The sequence below is a fragment of the Pongo abelii genome, chromosome 3 (assembly GCF_028885655.2).
Source record: "Pongo abelii isolate AG06213 chromosome 3, NHGRI_mPonAbe1-v2.0_pri, whole genome shotgun sequence".
Classification (NCBI taxonomy): Eukaryota; Metazoa; Chordata; class Mammalia; order Primates; family Hominidae; genus Pongo; species Pongo abelii.
In genome coordinates this window covers 64,752,872-64,765,096 of record NC_071988.2, presented here as the reverse complement: position 1 = coordinate 64,765,096, position 12,225 = coordinate 64,752,872, and the positions used below count along the sequence as shown (strand labels likewise).

The window sequence follows — 12,225 nt, the reverse complement described above, 5'->3', positions numbered from 1 at the left end:
ATTTTTAATAGAGACAGGGTTTCACCATGTTGCCCAGACTGGTCTCGAACTCCTGGCCTCAAGTGATCCCCCTGCCTCAGCCTCCCAAAGTGCTGGGATGACAGGGTGAGCGACTGCACCTGGCAAGTGTTAGCTATTAATATGTCAATCGCATGTATGCATGGACAAGCATGCGTTCCCAAGGATGGTGTCTTTATATTTTAAGCTTTTATCAGATTTTCAAAAGCCATCTGTGACCCCTAAAATATTGAAACCATTTGGGTTTATGTATCTTGGAGGCACAGTTTCCTTAAAGATACTCATTTTGTTGTCTACTTGAACCATTCTTCCCATCCCTTCCACTTCTCAGCAGATGACATAGCTCCCTGTGGGGATACATCTGCTCCCTGTAGGTACAATTCCAAATCATCTCACTGCACTGGACGTGAGACAGCTTATGGCAGCTGCTGCTTCCACCTAGAGAAAGACATGGGCCTGCATCCATGCTATGTGTGATTCATGTACTCATGTGGCCGTGATAGCTGTAATCGGCTCATAGATCATTGGATCTGTTCTTAATTTTGTTCCCAGGAATATCTAAAAATAGGAAACGGGTCCATTCAGGGCTTACACCTTTTGGGTGAAAATTCAGGTTTAATGTTTTTGGATATTATTCCTTTGGAGGACATAAAAGGCAATATTGACCATTCATCATTCATCTAGTATTTGTTGAGCACCTACTATGTGCCAGGGACTGAGAGTTCAGTAATGAACAAAACACATGTAAAAGACACTCAAATGGGACAAGATAATTAGCACAAGTTATTAAGATCCCAAGGGGAACCCTTTTCTATTTCCACTGCTGTGGCTCATCAGTGAGTAGACATGGGTTTAACTCTCTCCCTCCTTCCTTGCAGACCTTTCTGCCCGTGAAGTGGATGGCTCCTGAGAGCATCTTTGACAACCTCTACACCACACTGAGTGATGTCTGGTCTTACGGCATTCTGCTCTGGGAGATCTTTTCCCTTGGTATGGGCCTGACATCGCTGCTTATTTGGGCTGTTGTGAAACACCACTGGAAGGAAAATGTGTTCTTTCATGCCCCAGGATGTAGACAGTGTTAAGATAACCTGGTGTGAGGCCAGTATGCTGCAGCCGCCTCAAACCACATGTTGTGCCTTATTGTGTCTGAGATAGGCCCATGCAGGTGGAGATGGGGGTTTTTGTTGGTGGTTGCGTGTCACTCCTGGCCTCTGCCCCTCCTCTCCTTTGGGCTATGCCAGAGTGACTTCCTCCCACTGGAAGTGGTCCCAATGACATTCGCATCTCAGCTGCTTTTTCATTTTGGGCTTTGGGTCACATGGGTTCGCCCATGGAGAGTGAGCCCTCCCTCACCTGGTGGCGACTGATGCTCAGGTGAAAAGGGGTATGTGGAGGGAAGGGCAGGGCTCTCATTCCTGGTTGTCATTGGCCAGTCTTGACAACCCAGGTGCTGAACAACCCAGGTGCCCTGGGCTGTCCAGTGAGGTCCCTAAGAGAAGGATGAGCCATAACCCTGACATCTGGATGGTTCATCTGGGGAGATGAGACTTACACACTTAGGGATAAACAGTGTGGTGCTGATTTAAAATTGTAATTTGAGTTTTGAGTAAAGACAAAGGAGTCCTGGAATAGTGTAGGAAGGCTTCAGAGAGGGAACTTAACTTGACCTGGCCTTGGCTTTGAAAGTGTGAAATGTTGCATGAATTTATGTGTGATCAGGATGTAATAGTAAAGTGTGTCTTCCTGCCCCGTCTCCTTTTTCATCCTAGTTCTCGCTCCATGGATGATCACAATGGATCATCCCCCAGTGGCTTAATGGAGTCCTGTACTTCCTTAAAAGCAGCGAGGCCGCCACTTTGATTTTTGCTTTAGCTATTTGAACATACCTGGTGAAAAAGACTCTCTGGGTTTTAATGATTCAGAATTTCTCCTTGCTTTTCTAGTTCATTTTGTCTGTGTTGATCCAATAGTCATACACATTGAAAAACACTTGAACGCTTATTTCTAAAGATGTAGAATTTTTGTGATGGTACTTGGACTTGACCAACCTGGAGTCCTAATTAAACTTAAAGTTTGAGCTGGTCTCTGAAGTCAAGGAGATGATGACACTGAATTTTCTTGAAAAAACCAGTGCTTCAAGGCTATGGGATCTGAAAGGTTTTCTAACAGTGTTCTATCATGCCAAGTGTTTCAACAATGCACTGAGCGTTTGTTAGTCCTGGTGTTTTATTGTTTGGCTTTTAGGTGGCACCCCTTACCCCGGCATGATGGTGGATTCTACTTTCTACAATAAGATCAAGAGTGGGTACCGGATGGCTAAGCCTGACCATGCTACCAGTGAAGTGTGAGCTCCTTCCCCATCCCGGCGGCCTGTGTTCACAGTCTGTGGGTCTGGGGGAGGGAGGGGCCCTGAGACTTCCCCCTGTGCCCACTCTTGAGTTCTGTCCCCACAGCTACGAGATCATGGTGAAATGCTGGAACAGTGAGCCGGAGAAGAGACCCTCCTTTTACCACCTGAGTGAGATTGTGGAGAATCTGCTGCCTGGACAATATAAAAAGGTGTGTTTGGATCTGTGGGTGGAAAAGTCTGGATAAAGCTGGAAGTTATACCAGTGAGCTGTGCTGTTCCGCAGTTCTAGAGGAGCATTTTCAAAAGAGGCAAAAGATTGTGTGATCCAGTGGCTGGGCTTCATGGCGGTGCTCTACACGACCCTAGTAGCAATGATGAATGAAAACCCTCCCCTTCCCGTGGGGCTTTCCTTTCATTTTGTATGTGCAGTACCTGTAAGCACTATTCTCCAGATGTTTGAGTATCAGAAGTTAGTGTGCAGTTAGAAGACTCAGGGCATCCATGGCCATTACATCACTAATTTGAATGCACTTAAATCCATGCGAAATTGGCTTTTACCAGCTGACTGGAAGGAACAACCTCAGCTGTTATCTGTGGCACCAGCTGGTTTTTTGTGGAATAGGAAGCATTGTTCAAAGGAACAAATGTAATTTCATGGAACCAAACAGGATATGTAAATGAATGAAACAACTTTCTGCTGAGGTGTTGAGAGGAAAACTCAGACGTAACCTCAGTTTCTTGATTCAGATTAGTCCCTGTGTAGACTTTTTATACTTATCATTTTTCTTCCTTCTTCTCAAGGAGGAATAGCGTTAGGAGATTGTGTGCCGGACTGGAAGTTAAATACTTCTGTCTGTTAATTATCTCACTGCCCACTACAACTTTTACAGGTGAGGCAGTGAGGAGGCAGAAGGAAATTAACCCTCAGTTGCTCAAAGATGTTCTGACTGGTGGAAATGTGTTGGTGAGAAGAAATTGAAGTTACTGTTGAAAATTGGGTCTTTTCACATCCAATGTTAGACCTCTCCAATGTTTAAGGATCATGAAGGCTTTGGGTATTATCCACCCAATAGAAGTCCTCACTGCCTCTCTATGGGACCCATCCAAGCCCTGGAAAGGCAACGTGATGGGGACCAGAAGGGTTCTCGGTTGTAGCTGCTGACTTGGAGAAGGGGCTACTGGTATCTTAGCACCTAATGGCAGAAGCTCTTTACCATTGGTGGCCCCTTCTTCATGTTCTATGTCTCTGGGGATAGTTGACATGACTCTCCTTCAACTAAGTCCCACATCTTCCAGGTAGTTTGGAAATATGTACAGTTAAATAATAGTAAGTTCTGAGTGTCTCTATTCATTTTTGAGGTTTGGTTGTTAACACTTGATTAAATATGTTCAATGAATGTTTATAGAGTTATGAAAAAATTCACCTGGACTTCCTGAAGAGTGACCATCCTGCTGTGGCACGCATGCGTGTGGACTCAGACAATGCGTACATTGGTGTCACCTACAAAAACGAGGAAGACAAGCTGAAGGACTGGGAGGGTGGTCTGGATGAGCAGAGACTGAGCGCTGACAGTGGCTACATCATTCCTCTGCCTGACATTGACCCTGTCCCTGAGGAGGAGGACCTGGGCAAGAGGAACAGACACAGGTAGCTGTGGGGGCAGCCTCAGTGTCTCACCTTTCCCCTCCCCCATAGGCCCTGAAGGAGAGGACCCATTGTCCCTGATAATGGTGCACTCCTGGTTAGTAAATATGTACTCAGGGACAAGTTGCAGAATGCTCAGGAGGTCCGCGTGGTTTCGAAAATTCTTCCCAGATGATTCTAATATGTTCCCCCTGGGGCTGGGAGAGGGATGTGCATGTTGTGGGGAGAGGGACATGCTTCCCTGGTGGAGAATCTTTGAGCTAAATTCTCAGGTAATTTGATCAAATTGATACAGAACTCTGATTATTGGGATCATATAAGCCTCTCCTGCCATTGTCTTAAATAGTCATTGAACTAGGGAAAAAGTGAAGAGAGGCAGGACTGGGTCCTTTGATGCTATACCCTACCTGTGAATTGGAATCACCTGCAGAGATTTAAAAACTGCTGATCTACAAGCCTCACCCCAAATAACAAATTAGAATCCCTGGGGGTGGTGGCCAACTGCTCCCTGGCTGATTTGTTTCTTCTTTCTTTTAAATTTTATATTATGGAAGATTTCTAACATGTGCACAATTCACATAGTATAGTGAGCTGTTCAGTATCTGTCACCCAGCTTCAATGACTATGCACTCTGCCAGCCTGGATGCACGCATGGCCATGTCTGTCTCTCCTCAGCCTCCTCTGGACTGTTTGGACGCAAATCCTAGACACCTTATCATTTCACCCATAAATATTCCAGTGTGTGTCTCTTAAAGATAAGGACTCTATTTTAAAGAAGAACAACAGTTATTAAAAATAACTACAATGCCATTATCTCACCCAAAACAGGGACAATAAATCGTTAAGGCATCAGACAACCAGTTAAAGTTCAAATTATCTCACAAATATTATCGTACTCCACTAAAAAGTGGGCAGAGGACATGAGCAGACACTTTTCAAAAGAAGACATACATGCAGCCAACAAGCATATGAAAAAATGCTTAACATCACTGATCACTAGAGAAATGCAAATCAGAACCTTGATGAGATACCATCTCACACCAGACAGAATGGTTATTATTAAAAAGTCAAAAAATAACAGATGCTGGTGAGGTTGTGGAGAAAAGGGGAAGCTTTTACACTGCTTGTTGAAGTGCAAATTTGTTCAGCTATTGTGGAAAGCGGTGTGGTGATTTCTCAAAGAACTTTTAACAGAATTACCATTCGATCCAGTAATCCCATTATTGGGTATATAACCAAAGGTATATAAATCATTTTACCATAAAGACATGCATACGTATGTTCACTGCAGCACTATTCACAATAGCAAAGACATGGAATCATCCTAAATGTCCATTGACAGTAGACTGGATAAAGAACATCTGGCACATATACACCATGGAATACTATGCGTTGATAAAAAAGAACAAGATCTGAGATACCATCTCCCACCGGTCAGAATGGCTATTATTTAAAAGTCAAAAAACAACAGATTGTGGCGAAGTTGTGGAGAAAAAGAAACACTTTTACAATGTTGGTTGGAGTGTAAATTAGTTCAACCATTGTGGAAGACAGTGTGGCGATTCCCCAAAGACCTAGAGGCGGAAATACTGTTTGACCCATCAATCCCATTACTGAGTATATACCCAGAGTGATATAAATCATTCTATTATAAAGGCACATGCACGTGTATGTTCACTGCTGCACTGTTCACAATAGCAAAATCATGGAATCAACCTAAATGCCCATCAATGATAGACTGGATAAAGAAAATGTGATACATATACACCATGGAATACGATGCAGCCATAAAAAGGAATGAGATCATGTCCTTTGCAGGGACATGGATGGAGCTGGAAGCCGTTACCCTCAGCAAACTAACACAGGAACAGAAAACCAACCACCACATGTTCTCACTTATAAGTGGGAGCTGAACGATGAGGACACATGGACACATGGAGGGAAACAACACACACTGGGGCCTTTCAGGGGTTGGGGGTTGGGTGGAGCATCAGGAAGAATAGCTAATGGATGCTGGGCATAATACCTGAGTGATGGGATGATCTGTGCAGCAAACCACCATGACGCAACAAACCTGCACATCCTGCATATGTAACCCTGAACTTAAAAAGTGGAAAATACAAAAATGAAATTAAAAAAAGAACAAGATCATGTCCTTTGCAGCAACATGGACGGAGCCGGAGGTCATTATCCTTAGCAAACTAATGCAGGAACAGAAGACCAGATACCACATGTTCTCACTTATAAGTGGGAGCTAAAACAACGAGAACACATGGACACAAAGAGGGGAACAACACACACCAGGGCATAGCTGAGGGTGCAGGGTGGGAGAAGGAAGAGGATCAGAAAAAATACCTATCGGATACTGTGCTTATTACTTGGGTGATGAAATAATCTGTACATCAAACCCCCATGACATGTGATTTATCCATGTAACAAACCTGCACATGTGCCCTTGAACATAAAATAAAAGTTAAAAAAAAATATCGTACACTTGTTTTGTTCTGTTTGAGATCCAGATAAGAGTCACACATTGCACTTGGTTGCTATGTCTCTGTAAGTTCCCTTTGCCTCTTTTTTTTTGCCCTCTTACATATTATTTGTGAAGAAACCATAGTGTTTGCCTGTGGAGTTCCCACAATCAGAATTTTGCTGATTACATCCTTGAAGTGTCCTTCTCAGGTACTTCTGTCTTCTCTATGTGTTGTTAACTGGTAGTTCGTCTAGGAACTTAACCTGACTCAGGTTAGATCTTTGGCAAACATGCTTCAAAGATGATTCTGTGTGCTTCTGTCAGGAGGTATGCACTGTCCAGTTGTCTGCCTTTTGTAACATTATCAGTCATTGGGTGATCATTACCTAGAATTTCTTTTTTTTTTTTTTGAGATGGAGTCTCGCTCTGTCACCCAGGCTGGAGTGCAGTGGTGTGATCTCAGCTTACTGTAACCTCCGCCTCCTGGGTTCAAGCCATTCTCATACTTCCGCCTCCTGAGTAGCTGGGATTACAGGCACATGCCACCATGCCCAGCTAATTTTTGTATTTTTAATAGAAATGGGGTTTCAGCATGTTGGCCAGGCTGGTTTTGAACTCCTGACCTCAAGTGATCTGCTGGTCTCGGCCTCCCAAGGTGCTAGGATTATAGGCATGAATGACCTCACCTGGCCTAGATTCTTTAACTCAGCACCAAGGTGGAGCTAATGCCCAGGCAGGACTGAGAATCACTGGTTCACGTGGTCAGATGGAGGAGACCATGCCCCAGTTCTCTGCTCTCTTTGCATGGCCCTTGGACAGAGGTAGGAGAAGGTGATGATAGTGGCCCCTAGTTCAAGGTCCAAGTTTCTTGTGTGTGTGTTTTTTTTTCCTCTTCTTTCCCATCAGAGCATTATTTTGGAGGCTTATGACTGTGACCTTTGTTAACCAATTTAGGTATAATATGTAGACAGCCCTTGTTTATTTGTATGTACTGGGTAATTTTAAAAGTATGGCTTTTCTATTTTGTTTTAGAATATGTTATGTGATTTGAAGATGGGACACAGTGGCCCATCAGTCTTCGGTTTTTTATTATGCTTTGCTCAGGCCAGTTTTTATAACGTGTTTATATCTCTTGAGCAAATGGTGTTCCTCCAAGTTTTGGGGGTCTGCGATGGAACTTCACGGGGGTCAGGGAAGGCTGGGCAGTGAATCTAGGGCTCTCTGTCTCAGATCTTTTCTCAATTTGGTTACTTTGTATCTGTGGGCTCTGAATAATATTTGAGTTGTAAGAGGGTTCTGCTTTTATATAAAGTTAGAAAGTCACATTGGAATAAATAACATGAGAAAGGTGCCCAGAAGTTTTCTAGGGCTACAACAGGCTGAGCTGCAGAATTTGACACACCAGGAATTGAACTTTCTCAGTTGAAGTTCACGTTCAAGTTAAGTAACTTGTGTGGCATCACACAGCTAGTAAGTGGGGGGACCACTCCAGACCTAAGGCTTTCTGACTCCAGAACTCCCTTTTCAGCCACTTCTCTAGTATGTAAGGAGCCGTCACCTGGGCCTTCAAGTTGAGGGGCCGGTTGGGGGGCATTGGATGTCAAGAGAGAGGTGGAGAGGGCATTCCAGGCAAGTGGCAGGAGATCCTGAGAACATAGTTTGGATGCTCAGTAGGCTTCCGGGAGAGCACCTGATGGGCCTGGCTGCAGCTTGCACCCTGATGGGCCTGACTTCACCCCCTGCTCTGCCTTCCCAGGCCTTTGGATCAGGCATTGCTTATGTTCTCTTCCACTAGGATTGAGTAGGGAAAGTAGAAATTCTTGCAGCTTGTCAGTAACTTTGATGAAAGACCCGGCAGAAAAGCAGGAAAGCTGAAGTGTAAAAGTGATGGGTGGACCTTGGTTTTCCACATGGCCTACCACAGCATGTCAGGCCTTGGGGGCAGAACCTTGCCATAGTGTGCAGCCCAAATTTGAATGCCAAAGGCTTTCTTTTGTCTCTGGGGGGCCACAGTCTAGTTCTAGTTCTGTGCAGGAGTTGTAGTCTTTGCTCTTCTCTCCCTCCTCCAGCTCGCAGACCTCTGAAGAGAGTGCCATTGAGACGGGTTCCAGCAGTTCCACCTTCATCAAGAGAGAGGACGAGACCATTGAAGACATCGACATGATGGACGACATCGGCATAGACTCTTCAGACCTGGTAGAAGACAGCTTCCTGTAACTGGCGGATTCGAGGGGTTCCTTCCACTTCTGGGGCCCCCTCTGGATCCCGTTCAGAAAACCACTTTATTGCAATGCGGAGGTTGAGAGGAGGACTTGGTTGATGTTTAAAGAGAAGTTCCCAGCCAAGGGCCTCAGGGAGCCTTCTAAATATGAATGAATGGGATATTTTGAAATGAACTTTGTCAGTGTTGCCTCTTGCAGTGCCTCAGTAGCATCTCAGTGGTGTGTGAAGTTTGGAGATAGATGGATAAGGGAATAATAGGCCACAGAAGGTGAACTTTGTGCTTCAAGGACATTGGTGAGAGTCCAGCAGACACAATTTATACTGCGACAGAACTTCAGCATTGTAATTATGTAAATAACTCTAACCAAGGCTGTGTTTAGATTGTATTAACTATCTTCTTTGGACTTCTGAAGAGACCACTCCATCCATCCATGTACTTCCTTCTTGAAACCTGATGTCAGCTGCTGTTGAACTTTTTAAAGAAGTGCATGAAAAACCACTTTTGAACCTTAAAAGGTACTGGTACTATAGCATTTTGCTATCTTTTTTAGTGTTAAAGAGATAAAGAATAATAATTAACCAACCTTGTTTAATAGATTTGGGTCATTTAGAAGCCTGACAACTCATTTTCATATTGTAATCTACATTTATAATACTACTACTGTTATCAGTAATGCTAAATGTGTAATAATGTAACATGATTTCCCTCCAGAGAAAGCACAATTTAAAACAATCCTTACTAAGTAGGTGATGAGTTTGACAGTTTTTGACATTTATATTAAATAACATGTTTTTCTATAAAGTATGGTAATAGCTTTAGTGAATTAAATTTAGTTGAGCATAGAGAACAAAGTAAAAGTAGTGTTGTCCAGGAAGTCAGAATTTTTAACTGTACTGAATAGGTTCCCCAATCCATCGTATTAAAAAACAATTAACTGCCCTCTGAAATAATGGGATTAGAAACAAACAAAACTCTTTAAGTCCTAAAAGTTCTCAATGTACAGGCATAAACCTGTGCTGAACATAACTTCTCATGTATATTACCCAATGGAAAATATAATGATCAGCAAAAAGACTGGATTTGCAGAAGTTTTTTTTTTTTTTCTCTTCATGCCTGGTGAAAGCTTTGGTGACCCCAATATATGTATTTTTTGAATCTATGAACCTGAAAAGGGTCAGAAGGATGCCCAGACATCAGCCTCCTTCTTTCATCCCTTACCCCAAAGAGAAAGAGTTTGAAACTCAAGACCATAAAGATATTCTTTAGTGGGGGCTGGATGTGCATTTGCCTGGATCCTCAGTTCTCAAATGTGTGTGGCAGCCAGGATGACTAGATCCTGGGTTTCCATCCTTGAGATTCTGAAGTATGAAGTCTGAGGGAAACCAGAATCTGTATTTTTCTAAACTTCCTGGCTGTTCTGATCGGCCAGTTTTCAGAAACACTGACTTAGGTTTCAGGAAGTTGCCATGGGAAACAAATAATTTGAACTTTGGAACAGGGTTGGAATTCAACCACGCAGGAAGCCTACTATTTAAATCCTTGGCTTCAGGTTAGTGACATTTAATGCCATCTAGCTAGCAATTGCGACCTTAATTTAACTTTCCAGTCTTAGCTGAGGCTGAGAAAGCTAAAGTTTGGTTTTGACAGGTTTTCCAAAAGTAAAGATGCTACTTCCCACTGTATGGGGGAGATGAACTTGCCCCATCTCCCGTCTTCTGCCTCCCACTCCATACCCCGCCAAGGAAAGGCATGTAAAAAATTATGCAATTCAGTGTTCCAAGTCTCTGTGTAACCAGCTCAGTGTTTTGGTGGAAAAAACATTTTAAGTTTTACTGATAAGTTGAGGTTAGATGGGAGGATGAATTGTCACATCTATCCACACTGTCAAACAGGTTGGTGTGGGTTCATTGGCATTCTTTGCAATACTGCTTAATTGCTCATACCATATGAATGAAACATGGGCTGTGATTACTGCAATCACTGTATGTGCTATCGGCAGGTGATGCTTTGGAAGATGCAGAAGCAATAATAAAATACTTGACTACCTACTGGTGTAATCTCAGTGCAAGCTCCAACTTTCTCATCCAACTTTTTTCATAGTAAGTGCGAAGACTGAGCCAGATTGGCCAATTAAAAACGAAAACCTGACTAGGTTCTGTAGAGCCAATTAGACTTGAAATACGTTTGTGTTTCTAGAATCACAGCTCAAGCATTCTGTTTATCGCTCACTCTCCCTTGTACAGCCTTATTTTGTTGGTGCTTTGCATTTTGATATTGCTGTGAGCCTTGCATGACATCATGAGGCCGGATGAAACTTCTCAGTCCAGCAGTTTCCAGTCCTAACAAATGCTTCCACCTGAATTTGTATATGACTGCATTTGTGTGTGTGTGTGTTTTCAGCAAATTGCAGATTTGTTTCCTTTTGGCCTCCTGCAAAGTCTGAAGAAGAAAATTTGCCAATCTTTCCTACTTTCTATTGTTATGATGACAATCAAAGCCAGCCTGAGAAACACCATTTGTGACTTTTTAAACGATTAGTGATGTCCTTAAAATGTGGTCTGCCAATCTGTACAAAATGGTCCTATTTTTGTGAAGAGGGACGTAAGATAAAATGATGTTATACATCAATATGTATATATGTATTTCTATATAGACTTGGAGAATACTGCCAAAACATTTATGACAAGCTGTATCACTGCCTTCGTTTATATTTTTTTAACTGTGATAATCCCCACAGGCACATTAACTGTTGCACTTTTGAATGTCCAAAATTTATATTTTAGAAATAATAAAGAGAAAGATACTTACATGTTCCCAAAACAATGGTGTGGTGAATGTGTGAGAAAAACTAACTTGATAGGGTCTACCAATACAAAATGTATTACGAATGCCCCTGTTCATGTTTTTGTTTTAAAACGTGTAAATGAAGATCTTTATATTTCAATAAATGATATATAATTTAAAGTTATACTAAGGTTTCAGCATTTTTGTTTTTAGTTTAATCATAAGAATTAAAGCAATCCTGTTCTATTTACTTTCTTAGCAACATTTGTAGGACTCTATATTAGGCTTTTCTTTTTTTTCCTGAGACGGAGTTTTGCTCTTGTCATCCAGGCTGGAGTGCAGTGGTGTGATCTCAGTTCACTGCAACTTCTGCCTCCTAAGTTCAAGCAATTCTTTTGCCTCAGCCTCCCAAGTAGCTGGGATTATAGGCACCTGCCACCATGCCTGGCTAATTTTTGTATTTTTAGTAGAGATGGGGTTTCATCATGTTGGCCAGGCTGGTCTCGAACTCCTGACCTTAGATGATCTGCCTGCCTCGGCCTCCCAAAATGCTAGGATTACAGGTGTGAACCACCACGCCTGGCCTATATTAGGCTTTTGATGAACCAATAGAATATCTAAGGTTTAAGACATTATATGAGCTAGATTGTTCTACAACACAGTATTTGACTTAAAGATGATTGGCACTTGGCTCATCTTTGGTCTCATCTTTTTTTTGATTGTTCATC

General features: G+C 42.6%; 1 protein-coding gene across 6 annotated transcripts in view; it reads left to right on the top strand.

Moving 5' to 3' along the window:
• Positions 1-11,681, top strand: part of PDGFRA (platelet derived growth factor receptor alpha) — a 63,359-nt gene extending 51,678 nt beyond the window's left edge. For all 6 annotated transcript variants that reach the window (XM_009240023.4, XM_054554013.2, XM_054554012.2 and 3 more), the window contains exons 19-23: positions 897-1,008; positions 2,266-2,365; positions 2,475-2,580; positions 3,778-4,019; positions 8,559-11,681. In XM_009240023.4, the coding sequence (XP_009238298.1) occupies positions 897-1,008; positions 2,266-2,365; positions 2,475-2,580; positions 3,778-4,019; positions 8,559-8,706 (708 nt within the window). In that variant the 3' untranslated portion in view covers positions 8,707-11,681. The remainder of the gene's footprint in view (positions 1-896; positions 1,009-2,265; positions 2,366-2,474; positions 2,581-3,777; positions 4,020-8,558) is intronic.
• The last annotated feature ends 544 nt before the right edge of the window (positions 11,682-12,225 follow it).